Below are 18,826 nucleotides of genomic sequence, written 5' to 3' on the forward strand. Positions count from 1 at the left end.
GAACTCAGGAGTCCGAGACCACTGTCTTTAAACAAAACAAAACAAAATAACATTGACTTCCCTTGAGGACAGTGGGGAGAGCTCTCTCAGGTTCACCTTTTAACTGTCAGTGTCGAGCTCAGAATAAGTATGAGATGAGTGAATGAATTGTGTGTGATAAAGTTGCCAGGACAAGGTCACTGCCCTTTCCATTGTAAACTTGAGGACAAAGTGGAAGCCACCATCTTTCTTTCTGTGGTCTAAGCTAGTCAGGCTTTTGGATAGGAAATTTAGAAAATTTTTGCTACAAATAAAAAATTTAACATTTTTCTTTTTAAGAGACTATTACTAAACTTTGAGGTTCCATCGTATTTTCAGTTTACTGATTTATTTATTGTGGGCTTTGTTTTGTTGGGGTTTTGTGTGTGTGTGTGTGTGTGTGTGTGTGTGTGTGTGTGTGTGTGTGTGTGAGAGAGAGAGTATGAGTAATTCATAAAACCCAGGCTGTTGTAGAACTTGGTATATAGCTGAGGATAACTTTGAAATTTAATTTTTTTTTTAGATTTTATTTTGTGTGTATAAGTGTTTGCCTTGTTTGTATGTATATGCACCAAATGTATACAGTACCTGGGGAGACCAAAGGGCAACAGATCCCCTGGAATGTAGTTACAGATTGCAGTGAGCTGCCCTTTGGGTGCCAGGAACAAACTGAGCCCTCTGCAAGAGCATCAGGTCCGTCTGCTGAGATGTGTCTCTGGCCCTGTCAGTGAGCTCTCGATCCTCCTGCCTCCACCTCCCAAGGACACCACGCGTACTCTGTGCTTGGGACCCAGCCCGGGGCTTGGTGTGTGTGCTAGGCAACCATTCTGCCAACTGAGCTGCAGCCCAGCTCTCAGAGTGAAAATTTGAAGCCAAACTCCTTGGTACTTTGTCACCTTCTCCTTCAGGAGCAAATGAGCCTCTTATCCTACAATGAGAAGTCGGACATCTGGTCGCTGGGCTGCCTGCTGTATGAGCTGTGTGCACTAATGTGAGTGTGGCAAAGAGACACATTGGTCACCTTTACTGGGCCCTGCTGAAACTGAGTTACAAGACAAGTTAAAAACAACATGCCCCCCCCCCTCCGCGTGTGCACTTGCACGCGTGCGCGCGGGCACACACACACACACACACACATTAAGAATGGAATATGGGTTTGTCCTGCTTTGTTAAAGGATCTGTGTTTCCAGTGAAGCTGACACTTAGCTCAAGGGCAGAGTTTGCAGCTGAGGCTAACAGAGCAGAGTGGCCGGGGTCCTGGGAAAGGTGTGGGGTTTGGAGAACAGGAAGAACTCTGATTCTTGTCACTTTACCCTCCACTTCTGTGTTGTTCCATCACTCTGGAGACAGTCTTTGAGCTGTCTTTCTGATCTAGGAGGCAGAGCCAGAGTGCTGCAGAATCTACAGACTTCAAGTAAGAGCTGCTCAAACCTAAATGTAGGCAGTACCGTGAGTGACACTGCTGACCACAGCTACAGTACCATGACACTGCTGACCACAGCCACGGTACCACAGCACTGCTGACCACACCACAGTACCATGACACTGCTGACCACAGCTACAGTACCATGACACTGCTGACCACAGCCACGGTACCGCAGCACTGCTGACCACAGCCACAGTCACAGAAAAGAGTCCTGGTTGAGGACATAGAGTTCAAGGCAGAGCCAGCCACCTGTTTATCCCTGTTTTTTCAGTTTATTTAACATTAAAATTTTTTTCTCTTTTCTTCCCTTGCCCCCTCTTATCTCCATTCTCTCTTTCTCTTCCCTCATTTTCCTTTATTTACTGCATTTATTTTTTAAACCCCAGGCCTCCATTTACAGCTTTCAACCAGAAGGAGTTAGCTGGGAAAATCAGAGAAGGGAGATTCAGGCGAATCCCTTACCGCTACTCGGATGGGTTGAATGCCCTCATCACTCAGATGCTGAACTTAAAGGTAAGGCTGAAAGGCTGTGGGCGCTGTCTGTCTGCATCTCTTGGTGAGCTTTGGAGGCCATGTTCTTTCTGTAGACTGATGAAGGCCGAAGAAGCCTCAAAAAGATGCACAGGTGCCTGTTTTCCTTGCCACTTTCTGCCACACTAACGGTGGTTGGTGGCATGGAAGGACTGACAAAGGCCTATCAGAGGAGCAGCCGTAAGGGAAGGGGCAGGAAGTAGGGCCTCATGGCTGTCATTCACCCTAAGAGACAAGAGACCAGAATGAGGGGTACGGGGAACAGGCAAGGTAAATGCCCGAGAAAGGGCTCCCTGGTCCGTGTGATGGAACGCAGGTCGTCTCTGTAGACTGAGGAAAGAGAGAGGGGGGGCTGAGGGGTTGCAGAGGATACGGGGATGGGGGTATGTGTGATGGGTTGATATGGGGGAAGGTGTGTGTGTGAGATGGGGTTGAAGGTCTGTGAGCATGTTCTTAACGGTGTTTAGAGAAACAGGCCCCACTTCCCCAGTGGTGCCCAGTGTGTTCAGGTGTGGAGTTGTGCAGGGCCTTAGAAGGATAGCTAAAGCCTGCGTCATCTTGCAGACCCATGACTTTGTGACCAGTGAATTTGTGTTTCCAGATGTTTAACCAGATGTTTCTAGATACAGGAACTGACCAGTATCTTGTTTACCCTCTTTTTTTTTTTTTTTTTTTTTTTTTAAAAGAGAACCTGGGGTTTAATGACAGACCAGGTCTTTTTATTTATTTATTTTTTTATTTTATTTTATTATTTATTATTATGTATACAGTGCTCTGCCTGCACATACAACAGCAGGTCAGAAGAGGGCACTAGATCTCATTATGGATGGTTGTGAGCCACCATGTGGTTGCTGGGAATTGAACTCAAGACCTCTGGAAGAACAGACACTGCTCTTAACCGCCAAGCCATCTCTCCAGCCCCTTGTTTACCCTCTTAACATAACTGCTTGTCTGAAGCTGACTTTGTGCTCTGCCTGCCACATTGTCTGCAGGATTACCAACGACCGTCAGTGGAAGAGATTCTGGAGAGCCCTCTGATAGCAGACCTGGTCGCAGAAGAGCAAAGGAGAAATCTGGAGAGGAGAGGACGGCGCTTAGGCGAGCCTTCGAAGCTGCAGGACTCCAGCCCTGTGCTAAGTGAGCTCAAGCTGAAGGAGAAGCAGCTGCAGGATCGAGAGCGTGCACTCAGAGCTCGAGAGGACAGCCTGGAGCGTGAGTCCTGCCCAGAGCCAATGGAGCAGCTGAGTGCAGTGGGGAGGTGGGCTGGAGCCAGCTGAGTGCAGTGGGGAGGTGGGCTGGAGCCAGCTGAATGCAGTGGGGAGGTGGGCTAGAGCCAGCTGACTGCAGTGGGGAGGTGGGACGGAGCCAGCTGACTGCAGTGGGGAGGTGGGCTGGAGCCAGCTGACTGCAGTGGGGAGGTGGGCTGGAGCAGCTGACTGCAGTGGGGAGGTGGGCTGGAGCCAGCTGACTACAGTGGGGAGGTGGGACGGAGCCAGCTGACTGCAGTGGGGAGGTGGGCTGGAGCCAGCTGACTGCAGTGGGGAGGTGGGCTGGAGCCAGCTGACTACAGTGGGGAGGTGGGACGGAGCCAGCTGACTGCAGTGGGGAGGTGGGCTGGAGCCAGCTGACTGCAGTGGGGAGGTGGGCTGGAGCCAGCTGACTACAGTGGGGAGGTGGGACGGAGCCAGCTGACTGCAGTGGGGAGGTGGGCCGGGGTCTGAAGAGAAGAGTTGAAGTGCACGGGCCTTGTTAGAACCTTTTGTTTCTTTCTATTGGTGGTTACTGGGGATTGACCCAGAGTTTTGTGAACATCAGAGCTGCACCCAGCCCTTTTTTGAGACAGGATCTCTATGAGTTGTCCAAGCTGACCAACCCTCCTGCTTTGCCTCCTGTGTAGCTTGGTTACAGCCCTGTGTCACCAAGCCTGGCAGAACCTTTTTATAAACCAGTGGTTCTCAACCTGTGGGCCACGATGTCATTGGGCTGGTGTGTGTATGTGGTGTGTGTGTGTGTGTGTGTGTGTGTGTGTGTGTGTGTGTGTGTGTGTAATGACCCCTTTATAAGGGTCACGTAAGACCATCAGAAAACACATATTTCTCATGATCTTAGCAACTGAAAGTCCATTCCTTTGTCTCCAGGCAGTTCTGCCCATATCCAGTTAGGCCCACATAGGAGTACCAGGCATGACGACCTGGCCCCAGCCCCATCACATACACCCTGAACATGCAGGTGTATGTCATAGTGTTGGCACCATAATGTATTCATGTGGAATAGTCATGTGTGTAGACAGCAGCTGCTGTGTTGAAAGCAGCGATATTGGAGGTAAACCATCACTTCATGAATTGTAACTACTGGGTAAATATGAAGTCAACTACTACAGCAGTATAGGAGGGTGGATATTGAGGGAAGGGGAGATGAGGGGGGTTGGGGGATTGGGGTGCATGATGTGAAATTCACAAAGAATCAATACAAAGTTAAAAAAAAAAAAGCCAGACTTGACATTGGCTGCAAGTATCAGAAACAAAGCCTAGCAGCCATTGAAGCTTCATTTTTGGTGACACTCGACAGCAGCAGAGCTCACGCCATCGCTGGGGAGTCACTTTTGCTCATGCTATGGTCAGAGACAAGTGTGTTATGCAGTTGGGTGCCATCTCCTTATCTAGAGGAAGTTAAACCCACTCCACTCCCAACAGTTAGCGCCAGCCGCATGGATCTGCAGGTGTTGCCACTGTTACTGGTGGACATGGGGTGATGATGTAACGATGGCGACTTTAAAGATGAGGCCTTTTTTTTCTTTTTTGCAAACTCTTTGAAACAACAACTACCACATATGATGTATTTGACACAGTTGATTCATTTCTGAAAGAGCATAACATCTCTTGGCGAGACAGGTTTGTGTACCTGCACAGATGGTGCTCCAGCTGCTCCAGGTGTCGATCTGGATTTCAGAGTTTGGTGCTGAGCGAGTCAGAGCGCACTGATTCACCTGCTGGTGTTAGCAGTGACGACGTGGCCACAGAGTTATATGCAGTAATGGAAAGCATCAGAGCTTCTGTCAGTATGTGAAGGCGAGCACAGTTTCTGAAGCTGCCGTGAGGTGGATGCTCAGAATGAAGCTCGGCTGTTTCATGCTGAAGTGAGGTGGCTGTCAGAGGAAACGCTTTAAAAATGAGGTTTTGAGCTTCCTGGTGAGCTCAAAATGTTCTTAATCAGAAGCCTCTATTTGTCTGAAAGGATCTGATCATTCCAAATGAAACTTCAGCTTTGGCAGCAACAACAAATTGGGTGAAAATAATGTACATGCTGTATTGTTTTTTTTTAATTAACTGTATTACTTGTAGGCCCGGCTAGTAATCAATTAAGACACTGACACTTGTTATATTTTAAAATAGCCTTAGTTAACCTGGGGCAGGGCAGATATCAATCCTCTAAACTACCTCCCATAGTGGGGCAGGCATGGGATCCCTGCCTCAATCCCATGCCATCTGTTTCTAATAACTTATATCAAGCTACCTCCCGTCCATAATCCCAAATACTTGCTCATGTTCTTCATCTGGGCTGGATTCTCCATCCACACTGGCCATGTGCTTCTCCTCCAGCTAACCCATGGCGGCCTTCCTCTCTTCACTTCAGGGTCTCTCGTTTCTCCTCGTAGAGGTCTTTTTTCTTCCCGGAATTCCTCTCTCCTCTAAGCCCCACCTGTCTCCTGCCCTGCCCAGGTGGGATGGCTTTTTATTAAGCAAAAGGTGGGTCACACAGATAGCAAGCAGTAATTAGCATCAAAGTACATCAGACTATCCACAACATCTCCCCTTTTCTGTCTAAATAAAAAAGGCCATTTTTATATACGGTAAGTACAATTATGAAAAATTATAAAAACCAATAGGTAAGACTTACATGCATAATTTTTTTATCAAAATGTATTTGGCAACCTCGTAGAAAATATTATCTATTCTATCTTGGTAAGTCTAAAGTTTTGAACCTAAATCAACATTTATTAAAGCTCAAATCTATCAACCTAAAAGTATCTATCTAGACTTCAGAGTATCTTTTTAACTCTTAAAACAACTAAGCTTAAATTTAAAATTAACTGTCTGGTCTTCAATCCCATCAGAGACTTGCGAATAAATTTAACTACCTGAGTAGAAATGCAGTGCAGGTTAGCAGCTTCCAGAATGAGAAAATGACAGGCATTCTTAGGCAGAACTGTCTGTGGGTTTATGGCCAGAGCTCCTTACCCGTTGCTTTTCTTTTCCCCATCCCTTTTCTAAAGAGAAGGAACGTGAACTTTGTATTAGAGAGCGACTAGCAGAGGACAAACTGGCCAGAGCCGAGAGTCTGGTGAAGAGCTGCAGCTGGCTGAAGGAGCAGAGGTTCCTGTGTGTGGCTGGCGGCCCAGGTATGTTCATAGCTCCACACACATTGTGCCTCACGTGGTAATGTGCACCCCAGTGTGGCCTCCAGACTGATTTGCAGGGCTTTGACTTTACAGCCTCAGATCTCAAGGTGACTCCACCGCATCTGCACTGGAGTGGAAGTGAGATCCTGCTGGTGCAGAGCCTGACTTTCTGAGTGAGAGACTGAGACCACAGGGGTCATAATTTCAGCTCCACCCACCTTAACAGACGGTGTGATTCATGCTGAAATATTTTGAAAACTATACATTTTAGTTTGTCTATGGTATTCTTTGGTTGTTACAAAAACTATATTTCTTTACATTTTTAAGCAAAAATCCTGGTATTTTAAAACTGCCATACCTCAGTCATAATAGAAAGTATGGCTAAACAGGCATGGTGGTATGTCTGTGATCCCAGCACTTGAAAGACTGAAGCAGGAGAATTGCTGTGAGTTTGAGAGCAGCCTATTGTACATAGTGAATTCAGGCCAGTCCCAGTGAAGGGGGTGTGGTTGGCAGGAGCACTGGCTCATGTCATGGTAAGAACTCTTACCGCTTGTCTGTGTCACAGCTCTGCGGCTGTGAAGAGACAGTGGTCAAGCAGCTCTTACAGAGAAAGTGTTTCACTGGGGCTGGCTCACAGGGTCAGACGGTTACTCCACTGTCATCGTGGACAGGGTGGACATGGCAGCGTGTGTGGCACTGGTGGCATGTGTGGCGTGTGTGGCACTGGTGAAGTAGCTGAGAACTTACATTATCTTCTGCTGAAAATTTTAAACTTCAAAGCCCACTCCTAGTGAGAGTTGGATTTCCTCCAACAAGGCCACACCTCCAGTCCTTTTCAAATAGTGCCAATCCCTGATGTCTAAGCATTAAAATAATAAATGAACCTATGAGGACCATTATTCAAACCACCACATTGTTCTTCCTGAGGACTTGAGGTTGGTTCGCAGCACCCACACGTGGCCTATCGTCCCGGAACTCTAGCTCCAGGGCATCTGAAGTCCTTTTCTGGCCTCAGGTTATGTGCTCAGGTGCCACAACCCTTCTTCCCCCACCCCATGAACACACATACACACATGTGCACATAATCTACAAAATAAACAAAAATGAGAATGCTCCATGGCTAAAGGTGGGTGCCACCAAGCCCGACACACCTGAGTTTACTCTCTAGGACCCATGGTGGAAGGAGAGAACCGACCCCAAAGCTGGTCCTCTGGCTTTGCACACCTTTAATCCCAGCATGCAGGCAGCAGAGGCAAGCAGACCACTGTGAGTTTACGGTCAGCCTGGTCTGCAAGGCCCAGACCAGCCACAGCTACAGAGTGGGACTCTCTCAAAAGCAAAACAAAAAAGATAAGCCAGCCACAGAGTGAACCATCACTTTTGGATCTTTCTTAAAATCTTTGAGTTCCTTTTTCTGTTGTCTTGCTTTTGGAGACACAGGGTCTTCCTATATAGACCTGACTAGTAGACCTAGAACATGCCGTGTAGACTAGGCTGGCCCCTAACTCACAGTCTGGGATTAAAAGTGTGCACCACCACACCTGACTTATGTCAGCTTTGTTTAGGTCATAGCTCAAAGAAACGACAACAATGACAAAATAAACCATGGGGCTGCAGAGATGACTCAGTGGTTAAGTGCATATACTTGTAGAGGACCTGAGTTCAGTTCCCAGCACCCACATCAGTTGCCTCACAACCACCTGTAACTCCAGCTCCAGGGCATCCAGTGCCCTCTTCTGAACTTGAGAGTGTCTGTATTTATGTGCATATATCCACACAGGGTGCGCGTGCACGCACGCACACACAAATAATAAAGCTAAATATTTTATTATTTTAAAAGATTTTATTTTATGTATATGAGTGCTCTGTCCATGCACATCAGAAGTGGGAATCAGATTCCATTACAGATGATTGTGAGCCACCATGTGGGTGCTGGGAATTGAACTCAGGACCTTTGAAAGAGCAGACAGTAGTCTTAACTACTGAGCCATCTCTCCAGCTGCCAAAGCTAAATTGTTTGTTTGTTTTTTGAGACAAGGTTTCTCTGTTACATAGAGCTTTGGCTGTCCTGGACTCTTTGTAGACCAGGCTGGCCTCGCACTCACAGAGATCTGCTTCCCAAGTGCTGGGAGTAAAGGCATGTGCCACCATGCCCAGCGCTAAATATTTTTAAATAAAAAACCTGGTTGATTTATGCTATACCCACACCCTTGACCAGTTGTCGCAGAGAAGGTGACACAGGTGTCAGCTGAGTCCTCACTGATCATAATAGAGTTGATCTCACGTAACTCAGACCCTTTCTTCTTGTTTCTAAAGAACTTGATCTTCCGTCCTCAGTAATGAAGAAAAAAGTTCATTTCCATGGGGAAAGCAAAGAGAACGCCACAAGGAGCGAGAATTCTGAGAGCCAGCTTGCCAAGTCCAAGTGCAAAGACCTGAAGAAGAGGCTACATGCTGCCCAGCTGCGGGCTCAAGCCCTGTCAGATATTGAAAGAAACTACCAGCTGAAGAGCAGGCAGATCCTGGGCATGCGCTAGGCCAGCAAGCTGTGGAGCTGGGGCGGTGCTTGATACCAGCAACCCACTGGAGATGGGAATCCAGCTGCTGTAGTTTTGTGTGTCTGGGTCTGTGAGCTGCACCTTGTGTGTCGCGAGCATGACCCTGGGATTGTTTGTGGTCTTTCAGCAACGCATCTACAAGACAGCCATGTCTTCCTCCTAATATCCCTGGGGGAGGCATCGTGCCTTTGCTGCCTGTTGCGCTTTTATCCCATGTGCGATTACTACTGGGAATATGAGCTGAACACTGTGGGTCTTAGGAGAAAATAATGTTAGGGAAAGAACACTTAAGCTAGAGGACGCACTGAGGTGTCACGTGACTGAGGGATACAGCCTTCGCTGCAGTTCCAGGTGAGGCTTCAGCTGGTGTGTGACCTCGCTTTAACGGGCTCTATGACAGAGCAGGAGTCTTCACTCACCCACAGGGTTGCATTACAGGCTTTGTTAGTGTGTGATGTTCTGGGGTGAGACCCAGGCACTGGCCTGGCAGCCTGAGGAGAAGCCGTCACCAGCATTCAGTCCCAAGATGCCCTTAGTGCTAGTGAAAGTAGAGATTAGACTCTGGGAGGAAGGGACAGGCCGGAGCTTTTGCCTGAGAACGTGGGCTTACCTTAGGGAAACCCTGCCAGGACAGCACCAGTGACTGCAGAGAGACTGCAGACATGAAGGATGAGCCTGACTGATGAGGCGGATGTCATTAGAATTGTCCCTCAGTACCTGGGGACAGGAGGCTGCAGCTGTCAGAGCTGCTTGCACTCCGACTGTGCAGGACCGTAGCCTGTGCCTCTGTCAGTTGATGAGGTTAGTTAGGTGCTGTCTGCTCCCAAGTGTGAGCAGAACCGTCTGAAGTGTCCCAGGGTCTTCACAGTTTAAATTGCATGTGTGGTTTCTAAGTGTTTAATGTCGGAGCACTGTCTTCAGGAAGTAAGGCTACTAGGAACAAAGCAGGCCTTCCTCCTTTGCTGTCTGTCCACAGTCCCTTGAGACAGCTTCAGAAAAGAACAGTGCAGCGTGTGATATTTTCGATGCATGCCTTCACCTGCGTTAGTAGAAGTTTGCTGGTTTGTCTCCAGTTCCCTGAAGACTCATCAGAAAGGGATTCATTTGCCCAGTAGGTGCTGTTGGCTGAGAACGGAGGTCAGAAGCATTTTAATGCCATTTGTCTCATGACTAAACACACAGACTCCTTGCATTTTAAAATTCAGTGTCCTTTACTTTCTGGAGCTGTAATAACTTACTTGGGTGTGTAACTTGCCAAGGTTGACTTTTCTAATGCTTTCGCTGCTGTTGGCACTTGCAGCTGCAGAAGCAGCACCAGGGATCTCTTGCAAATATGTCTTTCTGTGGCAGCTAAGAATGTTAAAATGTGGCAAGCACCTTGTCTGTTGTGAAGGGACTGTGACAATCTGCCAGATGGATGTCCTGTTGAAAACTAGAAACTCAGTGTGGTGTTTTTTCTGACTTTTTCCTCTTTCTCCTTTGGTCTATAGTGATATTGGCATAGCAATACAGAATAAAATTCTATGTGTATAAAACATTCTAAGTATGAAGTTTTAAATGTTCTTGAACTTTAGAAATTTTAACTGGATATAATTGTTTATGAAAAACAAGTCATCTATTTATAAAACTTCCAATACAGTATAAATCTATTTTGTGGAAAATTTCATTGTGACTTTTGTATTTGTGTGTGTGTGTGTGTGTGTGTGTGTGTTTGTGTGTGTAGGCACATGTGGAGCCTAGAGGACAACCTCAGGAACCCTGATTTCTGATAAGGAGTCTTCTGGGTATGGGCCGCACCAGTTTTGTCTGGTTTGCTATCTCTCAAGTTCCAGGGTCCCCACTCTTGTCTCCACCTCGTGCCAAGGATTACAAGCACATTTTACTATATCTAATTCCCCATCCCCCACAGGGTCTCTCTGTGTAGCCCTGGCTGTCCTGGACTCACTTTGTAGAACAGGCAGGCCTCAAGCTCACAGAGATTCACCTGCCTCTGCCTCCTGAGTGCTGAGATTATAGGCGTGCGCCACCACACCTGGCTGCATCTAACTTGTTATGTGGTTCTGGGGGCTGAACTGAGCTCCTCATGCTTGCACAGTAAGACCCTTCTGAGTGAGTGTCCTTAGCCCATGATGTCTGTATTTTGTTTTTTGTTTTTTAATTATTTTTATTGATGTTTTGTCTATATGTCTATGTGATGGTGTTGGATCCTGGAGTTACAGTTATGAGCTGCCATGTAGGTGCTGGGAATTGAACCCAGGTCCTCTGAAAGAGCAGTCAGTCCTCTTAACCACTGAGCCATCTCTCCAGCCCTGTATTTTGTTTTTATTCTGGCTGTCTCTCACCTCCCATTCTCCTGTAATGTCAACCTTTCATTTTCCTACAGTTATGTCTTCTGTGTTTATTGGCCTCTGAATGGGAGGGAAGGAAAGTAGATCTGTGCTCAGGGAACTTGGCTCCACTGGGAAGAAACGTATCCTCTCACAGACCATGGGAGCCAGCCGACTGAGCTGAGAGCCAGCTCCATGGGGACACTGATGTTTGCAGACTTACGTTTTGTTTTTTCAAGATAAGGATTCTCCATGTAGCCTTGGCTGTCCAGGAACTTGATCTATAGGTCAGGCTCGCCTCTACCTCCTGAGTGCTGGGATTAAGGGTATATGTCACCGCCACCTGGCTGTGTGGAGACTTGGCTTTTTGTTTTGTTTTGAAGCCTCATTTGTGCTGAAATGAACTGGAATGTACTGCCACTCTTACAGAGAATTTACTTTGGGCTTTGGTGTGTTGCGGGGGGGGGGGGGGCAAGGGGCGGGGAAAAGGTTGATGCTAAGTGTCTTTCCTGATCTCCACTTGAACCCACAGTTCACTAATGGCAGCGAGCCCTGAGCCAGCTTGCCACAGCGACCCCATGGTCATGGGCAGCTACCATACCTGCCCAGCTTTTACTTGGGCTCGGAGGATCTCATCTCTGGCTCAAGCTTGTGCAGGAAGCTCCTTACCCATGAGCCACTCCTAGTCCACAATGTTAAAACCTTTCTTCTTTGAGCATGAGGCGTACTTTTGGGGACTACTTTATGGGTTCTTGTGGCTACCACCCTTCCTCAATCCCTTCCAACTCCCCAACACTAGATAGGCAAGAAAGGTTAGAGGGGAGAGGGGGCTGATTAGGGGTGTCAGGTTTCCTTGGGGCAAGTCCAATCTTTGTCATCAGAATACCAGCTAAATCCATCCAGCAAAAGCAGCAGCCAGGGCAGCAGGGGGAGCCGATGCCACCATAGGCCCTCTTTTTGTAGACCAGGCTGTCCTCAAACTCACAGTGATCCACCTGCCTCTGCCTCCCGAGTGCTGCGAGTGTGCCACACCCGGCCCATTCTGTGCATTATTAAGTGGAAGTGCTAGAGCTTTGAGCCTGTGTGTGTGTGGACTGCACTGTTTTCACATAGCCCTGCTGCCCCAGCCAAATAGAGCAGGTCTCCCCAGGGGCTTTAGTCCTAGGCTGAGTGGTTGCCATGACACCCACCCTCCATCAGGTCTCTCACCAGGCATGGGACAGAGGTCAGAGCAGGTTTTTCTGAGATGCGTAATACTGGCCCCTTCCCATCTGTGCCTGCTGAGTGGCTGGGCAAAGCCACGGAGCTCTGAGAGCAGCCTGAGAGGAAGCAGGAAGTGGGTGAGGGAGTCTGCAGGTTCCCTAATCCCCACATGCTCCCATGTCCATTTGGTTTTCTAACAGAACACAAATTCAAAGAACTATTAAGACGTTAGAAACTGTAACCATGGGTTCAAGGCCTCCTACGAGAGCAGTGGTGTTTCCCAGTCACCCATAAAGCCAGCCCTTAAGAAATAGCCTTTCCAAGCCAGGTGTGGAGGTGCACGTTTGTGATCCTAGCACTTGGGAGGCAGAGGCAGGCGGATCGCTCCGAGTTCAAGGCCAGCCTGGCCTACAAAGAGATTCCAGGATAGCCAAGGCCACACAGAGAAACCTTGTCTCAAAAAATCAAAACCAAAACCAAAAAGAAAAAGAAAAGAAAAATAACCTTTCCTACTCCATTTTTTAGTCTGGAGCCAGCTAGATGTGGCTATCTCAGGCTCCATCTTCCTTTCATTCATTCAGTCAATGAATAGGCATTAAGGACCTACCATGAGCCGCTAAGGTTTGAAACGCCATATTAATCCATGTACTGTGGAGAGAGCCTGAAGTCTCAAAAGCCCTTGATCTTGCCTAGTGGAGGCGGCAACGGTCAGCAGAGCCTTAAGTACTAGGGAGCAGAGTAAAGCTGGGAAAGAGCAGGGGTCTGTGTGTACCCAGCTTTAGAAAAAGGGGGCTCAGCACAAAGGAGGGTGGGGCCCAGGGAACCCAGGGGGTCGAGGGCTGTGGGAGCAGGGCAGCAGGAGGAGGATTGCAGGGCAGCGAGAAGAGGGTCCTTGAAGGCCGACTTTTCTGTCCTGTCATTGAGAAGCCGATGTAAGCCGGTTTCCGTCCACCAGGAAAGCAGGCACGTGGACGGCACCTGTCAGTGAGTGGCCATAGGGTTTTCACCTGGTTTACTCAAGCGCTTCACAGCAATGGCGGGAAGAGGCCGCATGGTGGCGCCAAAGCGCCGTGAGCCCAGCCGCCGGGAGGCGGTGACCCGGCTTAGCACTGGCCTGTTTTCTTTCTGTCTCAGAACACCCTTGGGAAGAGGTGTCAGGGAAACTGAGGCGCACAGGTCAACACACAGGTGAGCGGCACAGCTGGTGACCGACACTCCCAAGGCACCCTCGGCAGCGGCCCTGCTCACCTGCCTCCCCGCATAGCAGGCACGCCTGTTTCCCACAGTGGTGTGGAAGCTAAGACAGATCTTACTTCAGAGGGTCAAGAGATGTTTATTCCTGCACTGTGGGCCAGGAACACAGATTCAGGCTACCCCAAATACCATGTTCCAGCGTGGTGACAATTTCATAGAGCTTTTATAGTAACAGAGAAAGTCATAAATGAACACTCATTTCTAACAGAAACTTCAGGTGGGCGGGTCACGGCTGGAGAACCCCAGATGCCACCTGGGATCTCAGCATTAGAGGGCTTCGTACCAATAGGTCCCACACAGAAGTGGGCAGGGTCATTTTGCCCTGGACCTGCAGCACTCCAACTCTCCACAGTCCTTGACGTTCTGATCACAATCAGTCTGGAAACAGGTGTGGCTTCATTCCAGAACTTAAAGAGGGTTAAGGTGAGGGCCTGCCCTGAGTGATAGCCTATGCTGTCTGAGGCTGAGATAATTGGGGTCATCTGCAGCTGCACAGCCAGTTTGAAGCCAGCCTGGGCTACATGAGACCCTATCTCAACAAACAAACAAACAAACAAAACAAAACAAATACAAACAACACAAAATCTTTAATAATAAGTATCAACAACAAACTCCAACCCAAGACAACTCGGTGGTTGAGGAAGATGGGCCGGAGCGGTGTGAGGGCCTGGTGGCCTTTCGACCTGGTGCTGAAACAGGCGGCTGGGCAGGGGTCAGTGGGGTAGAGAGCCAGGTGCTGGTTTTAAAGCAAGACCCTGGGAGGATAAGTCTAGAATGGTGCTCCCCTCCCTCCTCTCCTCAGCACTGTCTAAAGGCAGAGCCCCACTCCCTCAAAAGCCCAGGCCAGATGCTAAGACACCAGGCCACCCGGCATCTCTCCCCTCGATTATGCCACGTTGCAGACAGTTGTTTGTGGGGGACCAGAGGGAAGGCCCCCGGCTGGAATGGGAGCCCACACAGCGGCGGATTTGGAAAGAATGAGAGTGTGTGATGTGTACCAGGAATGATCTGTGCGCCTTGGAAAATGAGGACCCACATCGATGGGTGGGTGGATGACACCCAGGCTCTTCTTTACCCTTCCGCCACCCAGCACTTTCCTCTTTCCCTTCCTTATGTGGCTGGGGCTCCACCCCACCCCCCCCCCCCCACCCCCCAGTGAGCTGGCACAGCCCTGGCCATATGTGGGACACCTCAGGCCAGGACACACCCGAGCCATGCATTCCTCATTGTCCTTCTGCTTAAAGATGATGTCCAGGTGGCTACAGGACAGACTCAGCAGTGGAGATGCCTGGGAGGGGCACTCAGCAGTGGAGATGCCCTGGGGGGGTGGACACTCAGCAGTGGAGATGCCTGGGAGGGGCACTCAGCAGTGGAGATGCCCTGCGGGGGAGGGGGACACTCAGCAGTGGAGATGCCCTGGGGGGGTGGACACTCAGCAGTGGAGATGCCCTGAGGGGGTGGACACTGAGCAGTGGAGATGCCCTGCGGGGGAGGGGGGCACTCAGCAGCTACCTGGGCTGGTTCATGCTTTAACACCCCTGAGCTTCAGTCCCTCACCTGTAGAAGAACACTAGTACTGGAAAAGGCTATAGGTGGACCGTGTTCAAGGGCCTGTACCACCTTGACCAAATGTTGACCATTTGGCCTTGGGAAGGATCCAGAAGGGCTTGGGTTATAATAAAATGCAAATATTTAAATTAAAGGGGGGGGGGTAAGTGAAACCAGGAGTGAGTCCAGCATAAGTGCAGTCATTACACCAGGTGCCAAGCCTCTAGGGAGCAGAGCAGCGCTGAGGTGAGGCGGGAGACACAGCGCTCAGGGTGTGGCATAAGGCGCTGCTGCATCTCTGGCTTCAGTGGACCAGGAAGTAACACCCAGACACCTTGTTAAAATAGACTCGATTCAGCAGGTCCAGGGAGGGCCAGACAATCTGTCCTAACCAGCTCTAGGGTGGACTGTCTGCTGGTTGGAGGAGTAATTTCCCAGCTGTGGAGGAGGAGCTAAGAGCCCTCTGCCCTCCCCCCCCTCCCCTGGCACAGGGAGCAGGTGGTTTGGGCTGGGGACAGAGAGCTGTCCAGAAATCCCGGTGGGGGGGGGGATGACAAGCTGAATAAATTGAAAGGAAGGCTGCCTTGGGAGCCTCTCCATGCCCTGGTCTCATGTAGTACTCTATGTAGGGGGGTGAGGAGGATGAGAGGGGTTGGTTTGACACCCCCAAAGCCTTTGGCATCCTGTGGTACAGCAGGAACTAGAGGGGCACTCCCCCGCCCCCCTCCTGGGCAGGAAAGGGCCTTACCCTGTCAGGAGCTGAATGGGCCCCAACCATCTTCCCAGGATCAGAGGAAGTAGCCAGTGGTCTTTCTAAACCAAGGTTACACTCACCCTCCACGCCAGCAGCACATGTCCCCAAGGTTTCCAGGGAGAGTCTGGTGGAGCACAGCTCATGGACAGGACAGACTCAAGGCATGAGCTCTGAAGCAGCCAGAGGCCATGGTCCCCTATGGTGACTCGTCTGATGACACCTACTAGGGGTACCTGGGAAGGGGAAAGTGGCTCATTAAAGTTGAACTTTGGAGTTCACTGACTGTTTATCTTAAACCGGTTAATTAGCCAGTATTGACTGCTTCCCTCACAAAGCAGGACAAGATGGAGACGGTGGAGACGGAAGGCGCCGCTGCTCCCTGGGTGGGTGCACACATCACACGCGCGCGCGCACGCACACACACACATGCACGTGTACGGATGTCCCCAGTGACCTAGCTTCCCCTTCATTCTTTTTGTGTCTGTTTGTTTTGTTTTTTGAGACAGTTTCTCTGTGTTAGCCCTGGCTGTCCTAGACTCGCTTTGTAGACCAGGCTGGCCTCAAACTCACAGTGATCCACCGGCCTCTGCCACCCGAGTGCTGGGATTAAAGGCGTGCGCCACCACCGCCTGGCTAACCTCTACTTCTTGAAGGCCCCACCACCTTTCAATAATACTGTGAGCTGGAAACAAGCCTTAGCACATGACCCATAAGGGAACCGTTCAGATATAACTAAAGCGGTGGTCTTGCGAGTGTTCAAAGCACATGTGCTAATCTCTCAATGGCTCTGTTCTGTTCTCACCCTGGGGAGACTGGTGATTGGAGCATGTCAGGGTGCAGGCCGCAGAGCATCCTGGGGAGAGATAGTTGGCCTGTGTATTGGGAATGCTGTTCTCACGGAGGTATACTCTTTAGCCCTCTTTTCCCAGCCTGTTCCCCAACCAAATGTATGACCAGTACACATACACACACACACACACACACACACACACACACACACACACACACACACACGTCCTTGAAACATGCTGTGCATAAAGACTGGATGTGTCAGGCACTGGTAATGAGACACCTTGGGATGCTCTGCGGTTCTTGTGAAGGGTGTGGCTTAGCCATGACAAACTTCAGGTGTCCTGCTGCAGATCTGCTGCTGTGGCGTGTAGCTCTTATTTTGCTGTTGGGGCTTAGGGGTGAGGGAGGGCTACAAAAGTCACGCAGAGCCAGGGATCCGGGCACCTGAAAGCCAGTCGCTCTGAGGCTCCTGGCTCTTCTCCTCCAATAGGGCAAGGTTAATTATTAACTCGACAGCAGCTGGACTCAGTGAGCCACAATCCCAGACACATCTTTTCCAACCTCCAACCACTTAGTGGTTTTGGCTGGGTCAGCGTAACAACCCCACAACCTCAGAAACAGAGTAAGGCGAAGGCCTTTCTTTATCTGCTGTTCCTGGAGGCAAAGGTCAAGTTCACTGGGTGCAGCCGGCAGCTCGGCAGCTGATAATGCTCTCGAAGAAACTCAGGTGTCTTCGCTGCCCTGCAGAGCCAGCCTCCTCATGCCCCTGTCCCGGTGCCAGCCTTCCCTTCCCTTTGTGCTGCCGCAGTGGGCAGCACCTTCACACACACACACACACACACACACACACACACACACACACACACACGTTTCAATAGCTCCCTCACAACGTGGAACTGACCTAGATAGACTCTGTTCTCACACAGAAAATGAGCATTTAGAGAGCCCAGGTCACTGAAACCCCAGAACTCCAGCCCTGTCCCTCGGCACCGCTGCAGAGACCCCTGCTTAGCCCAGTGTTAAAACAGGGTGGCTGCCTTACAGACCTCGGTGTGTTTGGGCTGAACAGACAATTTTTTGGTAGCTGCAGAGTTTATCAAACTCTTATGACCTGGGTCAGGAGAAGCGGTTGCTTTCAAATTGTGCAAAGACCTGCCCTGCCTGCTGATGGTGCCGCCTGCTGGGTTCTTGGCCCGCAGAGTCATGGCCAAGGGCTTGGCCTGCCTGGATACCTTGTTGCCCGTGACCACGGAAGGCTCCAGGCAGCGAGCAGCAAGCCGGGAGACCTGAAGCTGAGCCCACACGGTGTTTGGGGGCATGCATATGACACCACCACACCTTTGCAAAGCTCACACAGAACCAAGCAGGCTGACAGCAAGAACCAGCCAGACACATTTTCACAACACTCCTATACCATGATAGCCAATCAGAAAGCGTGTTGCAAAAAGATGCCATTTACAATGACAATATGGAGGAGTGAAAGTATAGGGAGTGTGACACACTCACAAAATCCATTTGTCTGAGTGTGAGTGTGTGTGTGAGTGTGTGTGTCTGTGTGCGTGAGTGAGTGTGTAAGTGTGTGTGTGTGTGTGTGTGTGTGTGTGTGTCCTGGTGTCTGTGTAACTAGGGCTAGGAGAGCACAGTTGCGTGGTAGGGTGCTCTCCCAGCCTGTGAACAGCCTTGGATTCCGTCCCCAAAACTGAAATAAATATTTACAGCCTTACAAAAAAATGGACTTAACTCCATTTAGAACAGATAATAACTAAATTTACAGCTACAAAAAAATTTCCCAGTGTGTTGTGAAAAAAAGCCACAAATCCTTTAGTCTCTGCTCAGAGTGGAGCATCTGGGCAGCATGGACTACAGCTGGTGCTCTGCTTCAGGCAGGTCCCTGAACAGGCTCTGCTGGGGCTGATCTGGAGAGGGCTGGGGGTGGATGGCTCCTGCAAACCAGTACACTAAAGTGACAGTATTACCACTCGGGGCCCTAAGGAAACTGGGAGAGTCCAAAGT

At 49.7% G+C, this 18,826-nt stretch overlaps 1 protein-coding gene across 1 annotated transcript in view; it reads left to right on the forward strand.

Annotated features, from left to right (window-relative positions):
- Positions 1-9,278, forward strand: part of Nek2 (NIMA related kinase 2) — a 13,411-nt gene extending 4,133 nt beyond the window's left edge. Inside the window, exons 4-8 of the mRNA XM_051148151.1 lie at positions 927-1,009; positions 1,831-1,957; positions 2,968-3,187; positions 6,249-6,374; positions 8,694-9,278. Of these exons, the coding sequence (XP_051004108.1) occupies positions 927-1,009; positions 1,831-1,957; positions 2,968-3,187; positions 6,249-6,374; positions 8,694-8,914 (777 nt within the window). The 3' untranslated portion in view covers positions 8,915-9,278. The remainder of the gene's footprint in view (positions 1-926; positions 1,010-1,830; positions 1,958-2,967; positions 3,188-6,248; positions 6,375-8,693) is intronic.
- Positions 9,279-18,826: the final 9,548 nt, after the last annotated feature.

The sequence above is a fragment of the Acomys russatus genome, chromosome 6 (genome assembly GCF_903995435.1).
Source record: "Acomys russatus chromosome 6, mAcoRus1.1, whole genome shotgun sequence".
In the NCBI taxonomy this organism is placed as follows: Eukaryota; Metazoa; Chordata; class Mammalia; order Rodentia; family Muridae; genus Acomys; species Acomys russatus.